This window comes from Hyla sarda, chromosome 1 (assembly GCF_029499605.1).
Source record: "Hyla sarda isolate aHylSar1 chromosome 1, aHylSar1.hap1, whole genome shotgun sequence".
Classification (NCBI taxonomy): domain Eukaryota; kingdom Metazoa; phylum Chordata; class Amphibia; order Anura; family Hylidae; genus Hyla; species Hyla sarda.
Window position 1 is genome coordinate 463581209 of NC_079189.1, and position 22273 is coordinate 463603481.

Sequence of the window (22273 nt, forward strand, 5' to 3'; positions counted from 1 at the left end):
ATCATTGTTCAGCTAGATACTCAATGCTGCATGTTATTAATCTAATTCTATGTCTTAGATTCCAGCTAACAGTGGAAATGTTTGATTATATGGACTGTGAACTGAAGCTCGCAGAGACTGGTAAGTACAGTAAAATAGCAGGCTCTTCAGACCCTGTTACCACATTTCCATTTTCCTTGTTTAAAGGGGTATTCTTAGTTAAATCACTTATTCCCTATCCACCGAGTAATGGTGAAGTTTCAGATGGCAGGGGTCTGACCTCTAGGACCCCCTGCAATCTCTAGAACGGGCATCTGAATGTTTAGACAGAATGAGCCATACATGCTTGCCGCTGTTCCATTCGATGTTTGTGGAGCTGCAAGAGATAGGAGAGTACAGAGCTTGGTGATCTTTGTCTTGCTCCTCCATCAAAAACAAAGCAAAACACCTGGCTTGCCACTCAATATTGCAGGGGTATGAGCACACTCCCTACAATCTGAAACGTATCTATTCTGTTGGGATAAGTGATTAACTTGGAAAACACCTTTAAAGCAAAACTGTCACCTAGAATAGGTTTGTGAAGCTGCATATACTGCACTAGGTCTTCACATGCCTATTCTAGAAATATTTGTGTAGATAAATTAGGCTTCTGTAGACTTACAAATAACTGCTTTATATTTCCTCTGGTAGTCAGAGAGGCGGGTTCGGGGACAGCTCTGATCCGTGGCTGCACCGCCTTTCTGCTTACGTAATGCAGTTGATTGACTACCGCCGTATGGCAGCCGAACTACACAGGGCCGCTGCGGGCAGGCAAGCCCTATGTGTCAATCAAATGTGTGATGTAGCTGGAGAAAGGCGCTGTGGTCCGGAGCAGAGTGGACCTCGAACCCCACCTCTCTGACTGTTGACCCAACACCTGAAGGAATTATAAAGCAGTTATTTGTAAGTATACAGAAGCCTAATTTATCTATACAGATATGCATAGGAAAGGATAGTGAAGACCTAGTGCACTGTATGTGCATCTTCACAAGCCTATTCTATGTGAAAGTATTGCCTTAAGGTCTCATAAGCATGATACATTTATTAGAGAACTATAAAGTTATTTACAGTTGGCACAAAATGTAAATGTGAAAAAGTCCAAAAATCTAGATTGATTTTTTTTTTTTTTTTACTCACCTCATATATCTGAATAAAAAGTGATCAAAAAGAACCATCAAAACCAAATTCCTGCGGATAGGGGATATGTGTTATCCACCGCAGATCTCTTTTAATGGTAAAATAAAAAATATCATTACAAAGAACAAGTGGTCCTAAAGGGGTTAATGTTTGCTCTTCCTTAAAGTTTTGTTTATGGGTTGTCATACATATTCATGCATACTTCAGTGTTAATGAAGTAACTATGCTTTTAATATTCAGTTTTTAGGCAGCTTAACAGTGCCATTGCCGTGTCCCAGATGTCTGCGGGACAGTGTAAACTTGCACCTCTAATTCAGGTCATTCAGGACTGCAGTCATCTCTATCACTACACTGTAAAGTTGATGTTTAAGCTACATTCCTGTAAGTTTTACTTCCTTATTCTCTATTTTACTATTTTTGTTAAAATGTTTACCCTATGTTTGTTCAGATAAATGGACTTCTGTAGGTGTCTCCAGTCATGTCTGATAATAGAGGCACTGTACCCCAGAAAATATCTGCAGGTGTTAAGGTGCCTATACACCTTATAGTAAAGTTGGCCGAACGTGCTGCCGAAGTATGGTTGCCTCCTAACTCACACAGACAATGTCAATAGAGAGAAGGGTTGGGTTTTCTGGATTTTTACTGCTACCCTATTCTTTTAAGAGGGGTTAAGCCGTAGCTGTCTGGCTGCGACTTACTCCTCCACCCACCATGTACAACACCTGAACGTTTAGCCGTGATAAACATTCTTGTGTATAGGGAGGTCAGGATAGCAGATACGTATTCTGCCCACAGTTATTTAAAATATATGCCCACTTTCAACATTTTGAACTATAGAAAAGGCGGTTAAAGGCAGTGTCACCCTATTTTCTTCTTCACTTTTCTTGTTCATTATTAAGATGCGGCAGCCTTATTGCCTGAGCTTTCTGCACCGTATTTAGAGATTCTTTCCAGCAGCCCCATTGACATAGAACAATAAACTGGAGCGGACCCCGTTTACTTGCATGGTAGTTTTCTAGACCTGCTCTGTGACTTCTGCTAGGAGGAGGAGACTGAGCTCTATTGTGGATGACCTGATCCCATCTTATCTTACCTTTTGATGATGGAGAGGAGACTGAAAGGTTCTCTCTACCAAACAGGAAGTCTCAGCTCTCTAGGCCTATTGGCCAGAGTAGAAACTACAAGATTTCAGGATGATTTTATAATAGACACTAAAATGGAAGAATAGAAAACATATCACCAAATATCTAATTAATTTAATCGGTCATTTTCTCATGACCTATTAATTTAATGGAGTACTCCGGCGCGCACTTTTTTCCTTTTATCCCATCCGGGCTGCAAAATAAAATAAATCACACTTTCTCTTACCTGCCAACGAGCCCCGGAGCTCCAGTACACTCCGGTACAGGTGTTTGGTTCCCAGGCTGTATTCTTCTTACTTCCTGTTAGCCCGGCACGTCACACGGAGCTTCAGCCGATCACTGGCCGAGGCGGGACATCGCTGTGGCCGGTGATAGGCTTAAGCTCCGTGTGACGTGCTGGGCTAACTGGAAGTAAGAACAATACAGCCCGGGGACTGAACACCTGTACCGGAGCTCCGGGGGCCTGTTGGCAGGTAAGAGAAAGTGTGTTTTCTTTTATTTTGCAGCCCGGAAGGGATAAAAGGAAAAAAGTGCGTGCCGGAGTACTCCTTTAAATGTATTCTGTTCACGTTTATGCTTTTAACTGGATTCTTAAATAATGCTACCCTGTTCATCAAGTTAATCAAGGTAGCGAGGATATTATCCTAAGATATTATTCTAAATTTGTGTAAATTGTGATCCTATTAACCATTTGAATATTGGTAAAACAATTAATTGCCTATTGGTTTAGCTGCAACATGATTAAGATGAAAATTGGGTAAAAATTAATGCTTTATCCATGGTACATTCTGCTTCTAAATGTTTACATAAAATCACATTTTTGTTTTAGGTCTGCCTGCTGATACACTACAAGGTCATAGAGACAGATTTCATGAACAGTTCCACAGGTATTACTGACCTGACATTAAACCCTTACCAAATACTGTAATTTTTAAAGTCTTTACACAGTATGCTCTGAGACTTTTTTTCAAAGGTGTTGACATAATTTAGGTGCATTTTAGTAGTAAAGATTATTTTGTCCTTTGCCGTGCCATTTTGAAGGCAGTTTGAGGGATCGCTTATAATATTTCAATTTCCTTTCAATAGTAGAGAAAATGTAAATTAAAACGTGTGCTGGGATTTGCAGTACTTTGACTGTTATTAGGCAGTTTTTGTTGAGCACAAATTGATTACCTTGTCTTATCAGAGTGAACGTTGTTTTTTTTTTTTTTACTTTTTTTTTTTACATAATTGTTCAGTAGGTTGCCTCCTTTGTGATACTATATTTCATTAAGAGATATTTCACTGTGATTTACTGTGTTTTTTTTTTTTATTTTGTCTTTTATTTCTCTGCAGCCTTAAAACTTTCTTTAAACGTGCATCTGACATGCTCTACTTCAAGCGGCTCATTCAGATACCTCGTCTTCCTGATGTATGTACACTGTATATTGCCCACACTTACGATATAGACACTGCATATCCGCAGCAGAAGATCTACAGCAAATCATGCGGAAATGGGAGCGGATTTGATGTGATGTGGTTTTCTGCTGTGGATTTGGGTACAAATTGTGCAAATTAATAAAGGAAAAATTGGTCTGATTTGTACATAGCAGCCAATCACAAATCTGCTTTCATTTTACCAGAGCAATCTGAAAAATGATGAGCTGTGTCTGGTTGCTATTCGCATATCAGACAGTCTTTGTTTTGGACAGATTGAAAAATCTGGGCCTTAGTGGGGAATTTACCAATACGGTTGGATTAGCTGTTGGAGGTGTTTCAGACGCACAAGACTTAAAGGGCTTATCCAGACAACTTTTTTAGGTAATGTGTCCAGGCGGTGAAATTAAATACTTGCCTACCTCACTCCCTTCGGGGGTACCCCTGTGAAGTTTCCTGGTTCACCACTGAAAGTTCCAACCGCTACTTCCAAAACGGACTCATCTCAGCAGAGACAGCTTGCTCAGCCAATCACAGCTGCATTTGGTGATTCGCAGAGTGAGCTGTCATTGCTAAGATGAGTCACTCTCAGAAGTAGTGGCTGGTGCTTTGTGGGGTACGAGAAAGCTTCACAGGGCAACCCCTGAGTAAGTGTGGTAGGCAAGTATAGGCTTTTATATTTTTATAACACAGTTTGGGCACATTAGTTTATAAGGGGTTATCCATTTTTTTTTTTTTCCGGACAAATGTATTATGTTAGGTGCATGTTCTCTAGTAAATTTTGTCCTGTTGGGTCTTGCACCAAAATCTATTCGTACCCAGAACAGATAAACACTAAAAATCGATTTTTACACCAATTTTCTTACAGCGTACGTTCACATGTGCATGGTTTTCTGTGGATTTTCCTACCCATTATTAAATAAATGTGAGCAAAGTGGTCTATAAGAAATCTGCAGCAAAATATCTGAGGGTACCTTCACATGCGGTGTTCAATCAGGAAGTTACAATATCATATGCAGCAACAAATATGCAGTGGATCCTGTACATGTTAAATGTATCCTTAGTGTATTGTGCCATGATTCCAAATTTTGTCCACACACTTGGTGCAAGTTGAAGGTTTCAGGCCCGTGCGATATACAGCTCCAATGTGGGGAGATGCAGGACACACTGGGGGTTACAATTGCCAAGACAAGCAGATCATGCTTAGCGAAGTTCCGTGCACAAGCCTTCTTTTCCCATCGCCATGACAGCACCACCTGAGAGAGGGACTCCGCCCCTAGGGACAGGAAACCTTGGAGAATAAAAGGAGGTCCACTCCTCTCCATCCTCAGTGGTTTCCTGTCCCTATGGGAAGCCTGGAGAAGCCCCAGTCTCTGGGGGACTTTAGGAATGGCTGAGGGATTTCTTTATGCGGGGCCCCTCGGTGTAGGTGGTGTGGAATCCCTTATGGTCCCTAATGGGGGATCCCTGCCGAGCTCACGTTTTTCCTCTAGTTTAAATCTCCCGCCCTCCCCCCACTCTCCTCCGTCTGAAGCCCGGTGTTCACTCACAGATTTACTCTGTCCGCCGTCGCTGGTTGTGGCGGGCTCTGGCGGAGGATCCCGGTCGCGCGGATAACCGAGGATAGCTGCGGCAAGCATAGGGGGCGGGGATTAGCACCGTCACTGCTGTGCAAGTGACGATGCAGGAGGAAGCTGGAGGTCAGAAGGGGCGGATGTGACATCACACGCCGGGCCTCCGTCGCTCAGGAGGCGGCAGATTCAAAAGGAGTTTTCATTCTGCCATTCTTCCTCCTGTGGTGAGCCGTCCAGTCATTCATACCTGCCAGCATTGGAGTGGGGGATTTTCTTCCTGTGTTCCAGCATGAGTACTAGTGGTGATAACCCGAGGCGTACTCCATCAGACTCATCTGCAAAGATGCCATCTTCGGTACCGGCAGTTTCTGAGTGTATTCTTTCTATGCTTAAGTATTTTTTACTAAGTGTGGTCTTTTTGGTTATTTTCAGCACAGTGATGATGCACCTAGGAAACCTTCCAAAAAGACAAAAAATCGTGAATGTAACATGTGTAGAGGAATATTACCTCCTGAATATGGAAAGGCTTCAGGTCAGCCCTGTATTGATAGGCTGATTACTTCAGAAGTTCCAGCCTTAGTTCCGTCTCTTCTGGCACAAATGCAGGATCTCATTAGAAAGGAGATCCAGTCATCCATTCAAAGTTTAACAGCTGCTACTCCTGTGGTTACTGATTCCGCACCTCTTCCCACTGCTTCTACTGTTATTACTGCTCTAGTAGTCTTAAATCAATCTGATTCTTATGAAGAGGGTATTGTTGTGCCAGATGGGTCGGACTCAGGAGAAGAGTCAGAGGAAGACTCCTCACGGAAATAATTTTTTTCTCCTTAGGACACTGACCAATTGGTGAAGGTGGTTCGTTCCGCTCTAAATATGGAAGAGCCCAGAGAACCAAGGTCAATCCAAGACATTGGCCCTCATTTACTTAGAAAATCGGGTTGTAAGTCTATCTTGCTTTCTTACCCGACTGCTTTTTTCCCCTGGTATTTATTATGTCGCATCCTGTTTGTCGCACGTGGGTTTTGGTGGGTTTGGTTTCCAACTCCTCTGAGTTGTCGGGAAAAAATCCACAACAATTCAACAAATTCGGGTTTGAAACCTTTATAAATACATGGGAAAGCTCAGAAATGTCGGGTTACGCCCCTTTTTCGGGTTTGGGAGAATACACATCGGGTCCGTCGGGAAAAAATGTTGCATCGTGTCGCAGACTGGCGCACGATGTCTGCGACATGTCGCAGACAAAGATGCGTCAAAAAAACCCGACAAAAGAAGTCGGGTTTAGAATAGTAAATGAGGGCCATTATGTTTGAGGGGCTTGATTCTAAAAAGTATAGTGTATTCCCTATACACAAAATTATTTCAAAAGTTATCCATAAAGAATGGGAGAACCCTGACAGTCTTTTTTGCCTAAGGTTTTAAAAAGAAAATATCCATTCGCTGACACTGAAACTAAAACTTGGGATCACCCACCAAAAATTGATGTGTCTATTTCTATGATCTCTTGGAAGGGATCTCTCCCATTTGAAGACTTTGGGGTCCCTTAAGGATCCAATGGATAAAAAATGGAAATGTTCCTTAAAAGAACATGGGAAGTATCAGGGGCAGCCTTGAAACCTAACGTGGCAGGGACCTCTGTAGCCAGATCCGTTTTAGTTTGGTTAGATCAGTTAACCTCTAACATACAAAATAAGGTTCCAAGGGAACAGCTCTTAGCCTCCATCCCTACTATACGCAAGGGGGTGGCCTTCTTAGCTGACTCCACCTCAGATGCACTAAGGTTATCTGCTCGTGCTTGAGCACTGTCAAATTCAGCTAGGAGGGCTTTATGGTTAAAACATTGGTCAGGTGAAGGGTCCTCAAAAAACAAATGTGCCATCCCCTGTGAAGGAGAGCATTTGTTTGGGTCTGTTCTTTCTTATATACTTGAGAAAGCAAATGATAGGAAGAAAGGGTTTCCCTTTTGACTTTAGCAAACGTAACCAGTCCTTTCGTTCCAGAGGGCGAGGTGGAGGTGAGAATAGAGGAAAAGATCAGTCAGGGCGCTGGAAATTCTCCAAAAAGAATAGTGGCCTCATGTTCAACCAGCCCCAAACCTCAAAAAAATCAGGATCTCAATGACTGGGTCCTGCGAGTGGGTGGCAGACTGCAGAATTTCTTTCCAGAGTGGCAAAAAATAGCAGGCAGTTCCCAGGTTCTGGACGTCATTCAGAATGGTCTGCGCTGGGAATTTTGCAGCCTCCCTCCCACTCGCTTTATCATAACCAAAAATCCTGTAGGGTCAATAGGTCAAATCTCATTACAACAGGAAGTTCTTTTGTTAATAAAAAAAAAAGGGGGTTCTAGTACAGGTACCATCAGGTCAGGAGTGTCAGGGATTTTATTCCACACTGTTCATGGTGAAAAAAAAACACCACCTTTCGGGTAATTATAAATTTTAAACCTCTAAACAGATTTATAAAATACCAAAAATTCAAAATGAAGACATTAAAATCAACTGTAAACCTGCTTACAAAAAATTGTTTCATGGCCTCACTGGACTTAAAGGATGCCTACTTCCATGTACCCATACATCCGGACTTTCAAAAGTACCTAAGAATTGCTGTGCACCTGGGCCCCAAGCTAATGCATCTTCAGTTTTGTGCCCTTCCCTTTGCGATCTCAGTAGCTCCAAGGATCTTCACGAAAGTGATATCAGAGATGGCAGCACACATAAGGGATGAGGAAGGAATATTCATCCCATACTTGGACGACTTTCTCCTGGTAGCGGACTCAGCTTCAAAGGTACAGTCTTTTGTTTCTCGCACCTTACAAATTATAGAAAAACTAGGCTGGATAGTGAATTGGGAGACGTCGTCTCCATCCCCAACCCAGAAAAAAGTATTTTTGGGTATTATTTTGGATTCTGTACAGGAAAAATCCTTCCTTCCCCAAAATAAAATTGATAAAATTATTAATTTCGTTGAAGAGGTTATGAGTTCCCCGAAGATTACCATTAGGAAAGAAATGTCTTTATTAGGTTTATTTTCGGCCTAATTTCCAGCTGTGCCATGGGCTCAGTTTCATTACACTGTCTTCAGGCTGAACTTCTAAAAATCTGGAATGGGTCACCTGAAGATCTTGATAGAAGTTTAATTTTGTCTTCAGAAACTCTAATATCTCTCCTTTGGTGGCAGGACAGGGAAAACTTATCAAGGGGGTTAGATTGGAGGATTATGCACCCCACTATTGTTACAACTGATGCTAGCCCTTAGGGTTGGGGAGCTCATGTGGGCGTCCAAGATTTTCAGGGGTCCTCGGAATCTTCTTTACAGTGTGAGTCCTCTAATTACAAAGAATTACTGGCAGTCCTTCGTGCCCTGCAGACAATTGGACACACTATTTTTCAGAAAGATATTAAAGTTCTTACAGATAACTCAACTGCTGTGGCCCTTATAAACAGACAGGGTACAACTAAGAACCCTCATCTAATGTCTCTCTTACCAGGTGCTCTCATATGCAGAAAAACATCTAGCGTCAATATCAGCAGTTCATCTAAAGGGCTCCCTCAACACCAGAGCAGACTATCTGAGTAGACATCGTCTCCATCAAGGGGAATTGTGCCTAAACAAAGACATATTCAAAAAAAATTGTACTATGGGGCTATCCTCAGATCTGTTTGCCACCAGAGAGAATCCCCAAGTAAAACAGTTTCTCTCCCTGTCCCCCTCAGAGTACCCTACAACAGTGGATGCACTGTCCCAGTACTGGAAGTGGAGTCTGAGCTATGCCTTCCCTCCACTAGCGTTAATACCACGAGTTCTAAAAAAGATTTGAGAGGACAGAGCAAGGGTCATTCTCATAGCTCCATTCTGGCCCCGCAGGGCCTGGTTTTCATGCTTTCGGGAGATGTCATTAGCAGACCCTTGGGTCTTACCGGAACAACCGGATCTTTTGTTTCAGGGTCCTATTTTTCATCCAGACACTCAGTCTGCACCTAACTGCATGGAATTTGAAAGGGTAATTCTGAGGTGCAAAGGTTTATCTGATTCAGTCATCTCTACATTAGTCAAGTAGGAAGCCTGTTACCTCAGCAATATACTTCAAGATTTTGAAGGCTTACTTTAAGTTTATAGACCCATCCTTGGTGGACTTTAACAAACCCAATATTGCGTCAATTCTGGACTTTCTTCAGAAGGGATTAGAAAAAGGTCTTAAGTTAGCCACCCTCAAGGTGCAAGTGTCAGCCCTAGGATCCTTGTTCTCTCAATCTATAGCCAGTCATCTGTGGATTGTGATATTTTTTTAAGGCAATCAAAAGGCTCCAGATTCCAAAACTTCCTAAAACTCCTCCTTGGGATTTAACCTTAGTTCTCAATATGTTATGTGGTGAACCCTTTGAGCCAGTTTCCTCTTTCTCCATCAGACACCTGACTCTGAAGACTGCTCTCCTGGTAGCTGTTACCTCTGCTCGTAGAGTGGGTGAAATAGCAAATTTTTCTTGCCTTGAGCCATATACTCGTATCCTAGATGATAGAATAGTTCTTGGGACTGACCCAGCATTTTTGCCGAAAGTGGTATCTAATTTTCACTTGTCTCAGGAAATAGTCTTACCCTCATTTTTTAGCAACCCAGCAAATGAGAGAGAGAGAAATCTTTTCATATGCTGGATGTAAGGAGGTGCGTTATTTCTTGGAAAGAACTAAAGATTTTAGGAAATCAAATAGACTAGTTGTACAATTCTGTGGCCAGAATAAGGGTAATCGTGTTAGAAGTGACACCATAGCTAGATGGATTAGGGAGACTATTTGTTTGTCTTATGTCTCCTCTGGCCTTTCTCCTCCTATTGGTCTCAAGGCTCTCTACACGTGCAGTTGCATCCTCCTGGGCCGAGAGGAGAGGGGCCTCGATAGACCAAATCTGTAAGGCGGCCACCTGGTCGTCTCCCCACACTTTTTTTCGCCACTATATAGGTTGGATGTGGGGAGCTGTTCTGATTTATCCTTTGGTCGTAAGGTTCTCCAAACTGTTATCCCACCCTAATCTTGATCTCTGGTATTCTCTCAGGTGGTGCTGTCATGGCGATGGGAAAAGCCGGTAATTACTCACCGGTAATTCTGTTTTCACGAGCCATGACAGCACCGCTGCATTCCCACCCTTTTGTTTTTTCTAAATATTGTATCACAGGTGTTTAGGTCACTTGGGTGGAAAAAAAAAAGGAAATTTATGTTTGCTTGTTTAGTTATTGTTGTTTTCATGACTGTTATTACTAAGTAGGAAGGTTCTTCTAGGTCTCTGTAACTCACTGAGGATGGAGAGGAGTGGACTTCCTTTTATTCTCCAAGGTTTCCTGTCCCTAGGGGCGGAGTCCCTCTCAGGTGGTGCTGTCATGGCTCATGAAAACAGAATTACCGGTGAGTAATTACCGGCTTTATGATGAACGGAACAGGTACATGGAACTTTGCTGTGTGTGGTAGTTTGCCTCGGCAATTGTACCATCCAGTTTGGCCTGCATCTCCCCATGCTGGAGCTAAAGATCTTACGGGCCTTAAACTTGGGACTTGCATCTTACTATATTAGTCTGACGTTGGAACTCCCACCTTTTGAGATGTGGACATAAAAAGCTTCACTTGGAAAAAGTAGGATTTTTTGGCACATGACATGTTGTAACATCCCCCCAAAATAATGTGCAGGTACTACCAAATATTTGTCTAGCTACCAATGGCAAATTCCCACAATGTGAGTCATTTAGTAGCCTTAATATCTGCCCAGAAAAGGCATCGGCTCAATTAGTTGGCACTAGGACCGCTTGGAAATGCACCTTCTTCTTTTGGACTGCTATGCCTGTCCAAGTGGATTCTACTAAAAGAATTATGTGGATTCTTTCCGTGAAGAGTAAAAATTTTTAATTTCCACAGCAGAATTTTCCACCCCGGAAATTCTGCGTTGTTTGTGGTCCAGCAGAATCTCATTGAAAACAATTGGAGGCTGTTGCATTGGAATTTCCGAGGAGAATAGTTCAACTGGATTCCACTTGGAAATTCGATGTGTGAAGACTTTCACCCATTCAATGGCTTGTTTGAGCCTTAAAAAATTTGGTTATTTGGGGCATATTTGATGACTTAAAAGGTTTAAATCACTGAATGTAAATTAAAATTTTGAGTATGTAATGGTTTCTGTTAATATCTTCTGTTATGACAACTTATCTGACACTTTACATAACCAAAACCTTTTCCATTTGTGTACAAGGAAAATTAAATTTCCTTGCATATAAATAATTACAATTTTCTTCATTTTTTTTTAGAATCCACCCAACTTTTTGAGAGCATCAGCCTTAGACGAGCATGTTAAACCTGTGGTGGTGATGGCAAATGAGACTCCAGAAGAAGAAGAACAGCCAATGGAGTCCCTTATTGAAATTAACAATAGCGAGCCAGTGGAGCAGCAGGTGAAGACCATTTTATTATTGCTGTTATTAGGAATAATTGCAATGCTGCAGTTTTGCTGCAAATTTTAGAAAAATTACTGCAAAATGGTAATAGACAATCTTCTTGTGGACCCAAACTAATGTAATTAAAGTGGTATTCCAGGGCTTTTCCAGGCCGTCAATATGGCTCTGTGGGGTGAATAGAACTGGAAGAAGAAAGCTGTAAGTATTGTGTAGTGACCATGCTGGATTACTGCAGCTCAGCTCCCATTCATTTCAATGGGGGAAGCTGAGATGCAGTAACACAGCATGGCCACTACACACAGAATGGAGCTGTCTGCTTCCCACTCTTGTCAATACGTAAATAATTTGCATGGCTTTGGTTAATAATTGATCAGCAGGGGCTCTGGCTGTTGGGACCTTCTGTCTAATTCAAGTCCCAGAAAACCCCATTAAACCCAGGACATATTATCACGTAAAGGTAAATCTCAAAAAGCATTTGGGTGACTTCCAGATGCTTGTCTTAATTGGTCCTTTAAAAAATATAATTAAAAAAAAGCACTGTCTTATACCATATTAAGTTTTATTCCACAACTGCTACATCTATGCCTTTTAATTACAGTAACTTGGTAAGTGGTTAATGTGTCAGAACAGGATATCAGTTTTGGGTCTCAGATCCCACTTAACCCCTCCCAGCTCCATCTGCTATCCATTTGGAATCAGGATATCTTCTGAGGTTGTGTTCAGCCATTTTGGTTCTAGCTGTGTGTTTTCAGTTTTTTTCCATGATTTTCCTGAAATCGCAGGAAAGTTTTACCACTATTGTGCAAATCCTGGTTAAAAATGACAAATGTTTACCCCAATCACAGTAGAAACAGCCAAAATGCATTAACCCCTTAAGGACTCAGCCCATTTTGGCCTTAAATTTTATTTTTACATCTTCGTTTTTCCTCCTCGCCTTCAAAGAATCATAACTTTTATATTTTCATCCACAGACTAGAATGAGAGCTTGTTTTTTGCACGACCAGTTATCCGTTGTGATGCTATCACTCACTTTACCATAAAATGTATGGAGCAAACAGAAAATATACTATTTGTGTGGGGAAATTTAAAAAGAAAACCGCAATTTTATCAATTTTGGAAGGTTTCGTTTTCGCACCGTACAATTAACGGCAAAAATGACGTGTTCTTTATTCTTTGGGTCAATACGATTAACCTCTTCAGGACACAGGGCGTATGGATACGCCCTGCATTCCGAGTCCTTAAGGACTGAGGGTGTATCCATACGCCCGTGGGAAATCCGGTCCCCACCGCTAGCCGGTTGGGGACCGGAGACGGATGCCTGCTGAAATCATTTAGCAGGCACCCTGGCACATGGCCCAGGGGGGTCCTGAGACCCCCCCCCCCCCCCATGTCGGCAATCGGAGAAAATCGCATGTCAATTCAGACATGCGATTTTCTCCAATTCTGGGCTGATCGGGTCTCTGGTGACCCGATCACCCGGAAAATAGGGCTGATCGGATCTGTCAGCAACAGCCCCGATCAGCCTAAAGGATAGGAGTGAGGTCGCAAAGCTGCAATCTCCTCCTATCCCTTGGCATTAGTCAGAATGGAGTTCTGACCAATGGCAGCACAGGACAGGGGGTTGCCATGGCAACCACCATTCTACCCACCCCTGGATGTCGAGGGGCTTTGGGAAGAAGATGGAGGCCGTACCTGCAGGAGAAGATGCCTGGGGACCTGGGATCTTAGCTGGAGCCTGCTGGATCCTGATCAGGTAGGGAATCGACAGTGGGGGGGAATTGAAAGTGAAAGTAAATCGATCTTTACTGTGGCAACCACTAGGGGGGCCAAACTGAAACTCCCAGCATGCCCAGACAGCCAAAGGCTGTCTGGGCATGCTGGGAGTTGTAGTTATGCAACATCTGGAGGGTCACAGTTTGGAGACCACTGTTACAGTGGTGCCCAAACAGTAGCCCTCCAGATGTTGCCAAACTACAACTCTCAGCATGCCTCGACTGCCCAGGCATGCTGGGAGTTGTAGTTCTGTAACATCTGTCCCTTCAGATTTAGCAATTTTCATGACATTTTTGAAAATTGCTGCTCTACTTTGAAGCCCTCTAATTTTTTCAAAAAGCAAAAGTATGTCCATTTTATGATGCCAACATAAAGTGGACATATTGTGTTTGTGAAGAAAAATAAAATTTATTTGGAATATCCATTTTTCTTACAATTAGAGAGCTTCAAAGTTAGAAAAATGCAAAATTTTCAAAATTTTCATGAAATTTGGGGATTTTTCACCAAAAAAGGATGCAATTAACGCCGAAAATTTACCACCAAAATAAAGTAGAATATGTCCCGACAAAACAATCTCAGAATCAGAATATTCGGTAAAAGCGTTTTCGCGTTATTAATTCGTAAAGTGACGGTGGTCATAATTGCGAAAAAGGGCTCAGTCCTTAAGGTGAAAAAGGGCTGCGTCCTTAAGGGGTTAAAAAGATACCCATAATAACATACTTTTCTATTACTGTTGCGCTTAATAAAAATCGCAAACTTTTTAACCAAATTAGTATGTTTAAAATCCCCCTATTTTGAAGACCTATAACTTTCATTTTTCTGTATAAGCGGCGGTATGAGGGCTCATTTTTTGCGCCGTGATATTTACTTTTTATTGATATTAAATTTGCTTATATAAAACTTTTAATACATTTTTTATAATTTTTTGGGGAATAAAATGTTATAAAATAGCAGCTATTTTGGCCTTTATTTTTCTTTTATGTTCACGCTGTTCACCGTACGGTATCATTAACATTTTATTTTATTAGTTCGGATATTTACGCATCCGGCGATACCAAATATGTATAGAAAATATATATATTTTTTTACACGTTTTGGGAGTGAAATAGGGAAAATGGGACAATTTACATTTTTATTGGGGGAGGGTTTTTTAAAAAAAAAATTCTTATTTTTTTAAAACTTTTTTAAACTTTTATTTTTACACTTTAATAGCTATTTATAGCAATCATTCGATTGCTAATACTGTTCAGTGCTATGCATAGGGCATAGCACTGATCAGTGTTATCGGTCATCTTCTGCTCTGGTCTGCTCGATCTCAGACCAGAGCAGAAGACCCGTGGAAGGCAGCGGAGGCAGTTGAGGGGACCTCCCTCTGCCGTTCTGGATGAGCGCTGCGGGCGATCCGATCATCCATGACCCGAGCATCGCTCCGATGCTCGCGGTTATATATAGGACGTAAATGTATGTCCTGGTGCGTTAAGTACCTGCGTCGTTAAGGGGTTAAAAAGTGTACAAATTCAACTTGCAATATTAGGGTAATTCATCAAGCTATTTAGAACCTTTTTTTTTATTTTTTTGTCTAAAATTGTCACACAGTCTGTCACTTCCCATGTGACTTTTGTGAGACATTTGATTTTGATCATATTTGAAAGTGAACCACTATTTGCAGTGCATTAGACTAGTTTTATGCAGTAGGCACGGATTCATTATGTGCGACCTTTCTCTGAAAGTGGCAGCTGCCATTTTTTAGACGCAAACCCACACTCATTTACTACAGCCCTGTAAAGCAGTCTAAATAGGTATAGGGGAAGAGGACATACATTTAACAGTTTGCTAACACTGATAAGTGCTTTTCAATAGATCAGTGTTATCGGCGCTCATTTGCTACAGCCTGCAATGGAAAGCTGCAGCATAGGAGCGAAGATCACACTGAAGAGTGGAAGGTAAGTGGCTTCACTCAGTCATTAAAGCTGATCAGGACACCGCGCTTTCAACACTGTTGTCCCGATCAGCTTCCCTGAGCTACCGACAGGGTGAAATCCAAAATTTTAGCCGCCGTGATAAAGTGTGAACGTGGGGTTTAAAGGGTTAATCACGGCATTTGCCACCGTGCATGGCAATTGAGGAGGAGGTAAAGGGCATTGATATTTGGCAGGCCATGAGTGACTTCTTACTCATGCTTCCTCATATATGCTGGACATAACAAGTGGGAAATGTAGGAGAACTCTGAGGTAATGTTCCCGTGCACTAAATTCATCAAGTGGCGTGCGACTTTTGATTAATTTGGCCCAGGAAGGTAAAATCAAATGTGACTTTTCAACTCTAAAATAGTACACCTACTGGACGACAATTGATTGATTCCCCTCTATATTTCTTATTTTAAAAAAAAAAGCACTTTTGAATAAGAACGCATCAAAATTGCATGTAGTGTGAACTGACACAAACCCACTTGAGTCTAATGACCTCAAGCCACTAGTAGGCTGATTAGATAAACAGGTGCAATGATCACACTCCACCCAAACTCTGCACAGCTAGAAAATTCATGCAGGATGCATTATCAAGTTAATAGCAGAGCGAAAAAGAACCTTTGGATGGCGCTGCTGGTTCCAATGGTGTGGGTAACAAACTGTAGCCAGAGATGCAGGTAGTACAAAACACTGGACAGTTTATTGGATAAACCATAAAACAATAAAATAGGAGGATTACGCGTTTCGGGGGAGCCTCCCCCTTCTTCAGATCAGTATGTCAACAGTTACAATCATGCAGGTATATATACGGGAGAAAATGGGTGCCAAAAGGGCACTGGGAGGAGCTACAAACAGGTAAGTTGCATAATAGATAGTGGGTTCGGTTACAAAACATAGTAAATAGGTAGTATACAAAGCTGTATTCTTAACAAGATCTCTAGTACTCTGCATGCATGCATGCATGCATATATATATACATACACAAAATGAATATGTAGTGTTATAAGTACATAGTCCGTAGCTAACGTCCGCATCCGGTGTCCAGATGTAAACATCCGGACTCCAGATGCGAATGCTGTGAGCTACAGTGTTGTCAATAGACACTGTAGCCGAGTGAGCGATCGCGATCCTCAGCAGAGCGTGTGGTTGCTAGGGACACATCACTCAGGGGCGGGTGACACCTGACCGGCTGTGGCAGAGTGTGCGATAGCGATCCCCAGCATAACGTGTGGTTGCTAGGGACGCGTTGCACAGGGGCGGGTGCCACGTGACCGGCTGTGATGGAGTGAGCGATCGCGATCCCCAGCAGGGCATGTGGTTGCTAGGGACTCGTCGCACGGGGGCGGGTACCACATGACCGGCTTCGTTCAGTGGTGCGCACAGCAGTGAGTTGTGCGTGTATCTGTGCTGCTGGAGGTTGCGATGTGCTGTCATGGGGACAGATGCATGGCGATGCTTAACTTGCACTGCTAAGTACGGCACAGAGGTATAATACATGTAGGGGTACAGTCTAAATGTATATATAGCACACAGTTTTGGCGCATATAGTATAGATATATGGAGGAGGTTATCGGGTGGAAGAGGAGGCGCGTGACAATATATGACAGTTGTTAATGGATATAAATACCATGGAAAAATGGAAACATCATATATATGTAAACATATTTATCAGGAGTTAGGATGTAAACTGTGGCTCAATTAAAATCAACCAAGATAAAAGTAGAGTACACTAGCACTAAGTGCATGAAAAACTATGCAAGACAGTAAAGGTCATTATTAGTATATCTATGTGAGCGAAATATACACTACCAGAGTAAAATGCAATCTTAAAGTGTGATTGCAAGAATGTAGAGGTGGCTGAATATGCAAAAATGTATGAATCTAAAGATACAGACATGTATAAAATACAAAAGCATGACAGATATGTAAAAAACAGACTGTCGTATCAGATCTGTCAGGAAGGGTATCCAGGATATGTAACTCCCATTGACCGCAATAAAAATAGAACATGCAGACCTCTCTTGCTACCACGGCCAAACTGAGGGTTTAGGGGATGGGTTATTACTGAAGTGGTGTGGGTGGTGGGATGCTCGACAAACAATGTGAAGGTGTAACTATAGGTTGCATTCTATCATATCGTTCAAGCCACCTGGAGATAGGGTGCGGATGGTGTGAATCCAGAAATTTTCCAGTCTGCTCAGGGTGTTTAATCTCTGGTTCACATTTATGGAGATATGTTCGATGGGGGTGGCCTGAATGACAGTAAAATCTCCATTGTGATGTTCTGTGAGGTGACGGAAGACGCTGTGCAGAAGGAAGCCATGTACTGTATTGTTCCGATGCTTGTTCATGCATTCCCTAAAACAGTGTATAGTTCTACCTACATATTGTTTATTACAGGTACATTGCAGTAGACAGATAATGTACTGGGAACCACAATTCAGGAATGATTTGATTGAGTGGGTCTCTCCAGTGACAGTAGAGGAAAACGTTCTCGCTGCAAATGCTGTCTGAATATAAAGCACAGATGTCAAACATTTTCCTCTACTGTCACTGGAGAGACCCACTCCATCAAATCATTCCTGAATTGTGGTTCCCAGTACATTCTCTATCTACTGCAATGTACCTGTAATAAACAATTTGTAGGTAGAACTATACGCTGTTTTAGGGAATGCATGAACAAGCATCGGAACAATACAGTACATGGCTTCCTTCTGCACAGAGTCTTCCGTCACCTCACAGAACATCACAATGGAGATTTTACTGTCATTCAGGCCACCCCCATCGAACATATCTCCATAAATGTGAACCAGAGATTAAACACCCTGAGAAGTTGGGAAAATTTCTGGATTCACACCCTCCGCACCCTATCTCCAGGTGGCTTGAACGACATGATAGAATGCAACCTATAGTTACACCTTCCCATTGTTTCTGTCGAGCATCCCACCACCCACACCACTTCAGTAATAACCCATCCCCTAAACCCTCAGTTTGGCCGTGGTAGCAAGAGATGTCTGCATGTTCTATTTTCATTGTGGTCAATGGAAGTTACATATCCTGGATACCCTTCCTGACAGATCTGATACGACAGTCGTTTTTTTTTTACATATCTGTTATGCTTTTGTATTTTATACATGTCTGTAGCTTTAGATTCATACATTTTTACATATTCAGCCTCCTCTACATTCTTGCAATCACACTTTAAGATTGCATTTTACTCTGGTAGTGTATATTTTGCTCACATAGATTTTTTTTTATATACTAATAATGACCTTTTACTGCCTTGCATAGTTTTTCATGCACTTAGTACTAGTGTACTCTACTTTTATCTTGGTTGATTTTAATTGAGCCACAGTTTACATCCTAACTCCTGATAAATATGTTTACATATATATGATGTTTCCATTTTTCCATGGTATTTATATCCATTAACTGTCATATATTGTCACACGCCTCCTCTTCCACCCGATAACCTCCTCCATATAGCTATGCTATATGAGCCAAAACTGTTTGCTATATATACATTTAGACTGTACCCCTACATGTATTATACCTCTGTGCCGTACTTAGCAGCGCAAGTTAAGCATCGCCATGCATCTGTCCCCATGACAGCACATCGCAACCTCCAGCAGCACAGATACACGCACACCTCACTGCTGTGCGCACCACTGGACGAAGCCGGTCACGTGGTACCCGCCCCCATGCGACACGTCCCTAGCAACCACATGCCCTGCTGGGGATCACGATCGCTCACTCAATCACAGCCGGTCACGTGGCACCCGCCCCTGTGCGACGCGTCCCTATACTATATATATATATTTTGATCTTGTTAATAATACAGCTTTGTATACTACCTATTTAGTATGTTTTGTAACCGAACCTACTACCTATTATGAAACTTACCTGTTTGTAGCTATTCCCAGTGCCCTTTTGGCGCCTATTTTCTCTTATATATATATATACCTGCATGATTGTAACTGTTGACATACTGATCTGAAGAAGGGGGAGGCTCCCCGAAACGCGTAATCCTCCTATTTTATTGTTTTATGGTTTATCCAATAAACTGTCCAGTGTTTTGTACTACCTGCATCTCTGGCTACAGTTTGTTACCCACACCATTGGAACCAGCAGCGCCATCCAAAGGTTCTTCTTCGCTCTGCTATTGTTCTACTCAGGAGGCGGTTTCACCGCTCCTGCAACCTAAGGCTCAGCAGCGGTTCTGGATTCTTTCCCCAAACCCCGTTGTGGGTTGATATGCAAGTTTTTACTTGCTGCAAGGTGAGCAGCCACTACCTAGGAGGTCTAAAGAGGCCCCATCTTTCTCTCTCTCTCTCTCTCTCTCTCTCCCACTACTCTTACGGTATCACACGATGCGCCCCCCCTGGTCTCCCCATTTTTTTCTACCTCTGCATTATCAAGTTGTCAGTGATGGATTTTGAATCCAAAATGAAAACCCTCCCTGCCACATTAACTAAAACAGATAAGCAGAAGGGATATGCAAGCATTTCTATCATAGTAGTAGTGGCATGTGCAGCACTATAGAAGTGAACATTTTTTTTTTTTTTTGGTGAGGTACATCCTCACCAAAATAAAGTGCGCTCAGTAAAACAAATTCTCTCATGAGAACTAAATAAACATAAACGGAAAACAGTATAACAAAATGAACTAAGTGCTCTTCAGTGAAATGATTCACACACATTGGTCACATTACCACAGGTCTTCCTTCAGAATACCGGAAAAAACTGGAGCGACAGAATCTTAATACAAATAGCTAATGGTTTATGTATAAAATTTGCATGGTCAGAAGGTCTGTGTAACACCCTAAAACACCCGAGGCACACCTCCTTCTCTCTTACTCCATCCCTTCTTCAGTGAGTCCCAGTACCCCCAGAGTGCCTTTCAGTGCTTCCAAGGCATACCATGTTGTCATTTCATATTTTTCATTAGAGGACTCCTATACTCATCAGACATATTTATGGACATTTATCAACGGGTTTAGTCAGGTTTTCTTTACTATAATTGTCGCAAAATTGTCGCAACTGCGACTGCACGATTTTTCGTGCGACATTTTGACTGGAAAGCGAGAAAAGCAAGTTTTCCTAAAATTTACTATGTAGTAGTAATTTTAAAATGGACTACGGGTAGTCAGGTATTTATTAACTGCGACAGTCGCAACTGCGCAAAAAAGGCGCAACAGCGTTAAAAATTGACTAAATTTACTCCAGCTCAAACATGGAGCAGAAAAAGCTACTACCAAAGTAAAAAAGGAAAAATTGCTTACGTGAAAGAAAATTATCAACAGGCTGAAACCAGTTGATAGATACGTCTCACATAAGCAAAAAAAAGTAAGGAAAAAATTACAAAAAAAAAGAATACATAAGCAAACATTGATAAATGTCCCTCATTGTGCTCAATAAAGGCACACCATTTGGTAAAGAAAGCTTTGGTATGTTTATCAGGGTTCTTAAGTGTTTCTATAGAATTACAGCGCAGTAACATATGCAAGGTGTCTATTACTCCGATGGGGTTGGCACAGTATCTTGTAACTGGTGTCTCAGTAGACATTTTACCCCTGTCAATAAAGTCAAATGAACCCTCTTTTGTTGCCACCGTGGAGGAGGAAGACTAGGATGAGGTACAAAGTATATAATGAAAAATTATAATGCAAAGGAGAGAGTAATGTCTCTACCCTGTGTGGTTAATGAATGCTTTTTCACCTCATGCCAAATATGGTGACCTCCTCGCAGTGCCATAGGTAATGTAAAAAGTCTGCCCTTGAGAGACTATATTTAGGTAATTATTTCAGGTAATGGGCTGGGACCTCCAAGTTTGAAAAAATTGAAGGCATAGACTGCTCTATGTAAAATCTTAAAATGCATTTCCCTCCTATCCTTCTCAACGATGGCATCCCTCACAAGTCTCAAAACTTATAAAAGACTAGAGGTTAGGTTCTTAGCAGTGACATCCTTAGCCCAGTGGTCAAATACACCTGCGGTTAAATTATAAGTGCAATGTTCTTTCAATGCCCCATAAATTGCGGAGACGGAGCATTGGCTAGTTTCGCTGCCAATCAGGTCCCTGAACTTTGCTTCAGTAAATAAGTTATCAAATTGCCTGGCTGTAGATCTACAAAAGGCACGAATTTGATAATACTGAAAGATTTGTGGAGATGGGAAGTGGTATTTCTGCTTGACTTCTGGTCAGAATGAGAAAGTGCCTCTTGGTAACAGTTAGAGGTTTCCCAATTAAACTTTCCAAAGTTCATGGAGTTTATTGTCCTGTCCTGCCTTGAAAGCCGCTGGAGACCACCGAAGCATCATATAGGTCAATTATCCCTAAAGGTAGGTTGTAATATTTTTGGATTTTTCCTTGGCTCCTCTTAACGCTTTCCTGGTCAGCGCCATCTTATTCCCACCTGCCTTCGAAGTTACCTGTTCTTACATATCTTGATTCCCAGGAAGGCTGCAGATGGGATTTGTTTCCTACACTCATTCCATAGTTTTGTATGGGTTGACACAACTAACTGTGGTAAGCGACATTTCCTGTCTCCTTAACCACGTACTGGTGATTCTTCCCCATTGGGGTGCCTTTTCCTTTTTCTTTATTACAAATCTGTTTAAAGATGCAAATAAAACATTCTTCAGATATATTAGTGACTGTAAGATAAACTGAAGTATTCCAAAAATTGGTATTCACTTGAAGGGTAATAGAAAAGAGGCTAGTAACTACAGGCCAGTAAGCTTGACATCTAAAATGATTGGTGGGTAATGTTTGCCTATTTGCTGTTGTTCCTGGAGGTCTGTAATATAGAAAATGCGT

At 41.8% G+C, this 22273-nt stretch overlaps 1 protein-coding gene across 1 annotated transcript in view; it reads left to right on the forward strand.

Annotated features, from left to right (window-relative positions):
• The window catches only part of HIP1R (huntingtin interacting protein 1 related), a 141381-nt gene that overhangs the window by 81207 nt on the left and 37901 nt on the right, over positions 1-22273 (forward strand). The window contains exons 7-11 of the mRNA XM_056535461.1: positions 59-120; positions 1396-1536; positions 3127-3184; positions 3633-3708; positions 11568-11711. Coding sequence (XP_056391436.1) covers positions 59-120; positions 1396-1536; positions 3127-3184; positions 3633-3708; positions 11568-11711 — 481 coding nt within the window. The remainder of the gene's footprint in view (positions 1-58; positions 121-1395; positions 1537-3126; positions 3185-3632; positions 3709-11567; positions 11712-22273) is intronic.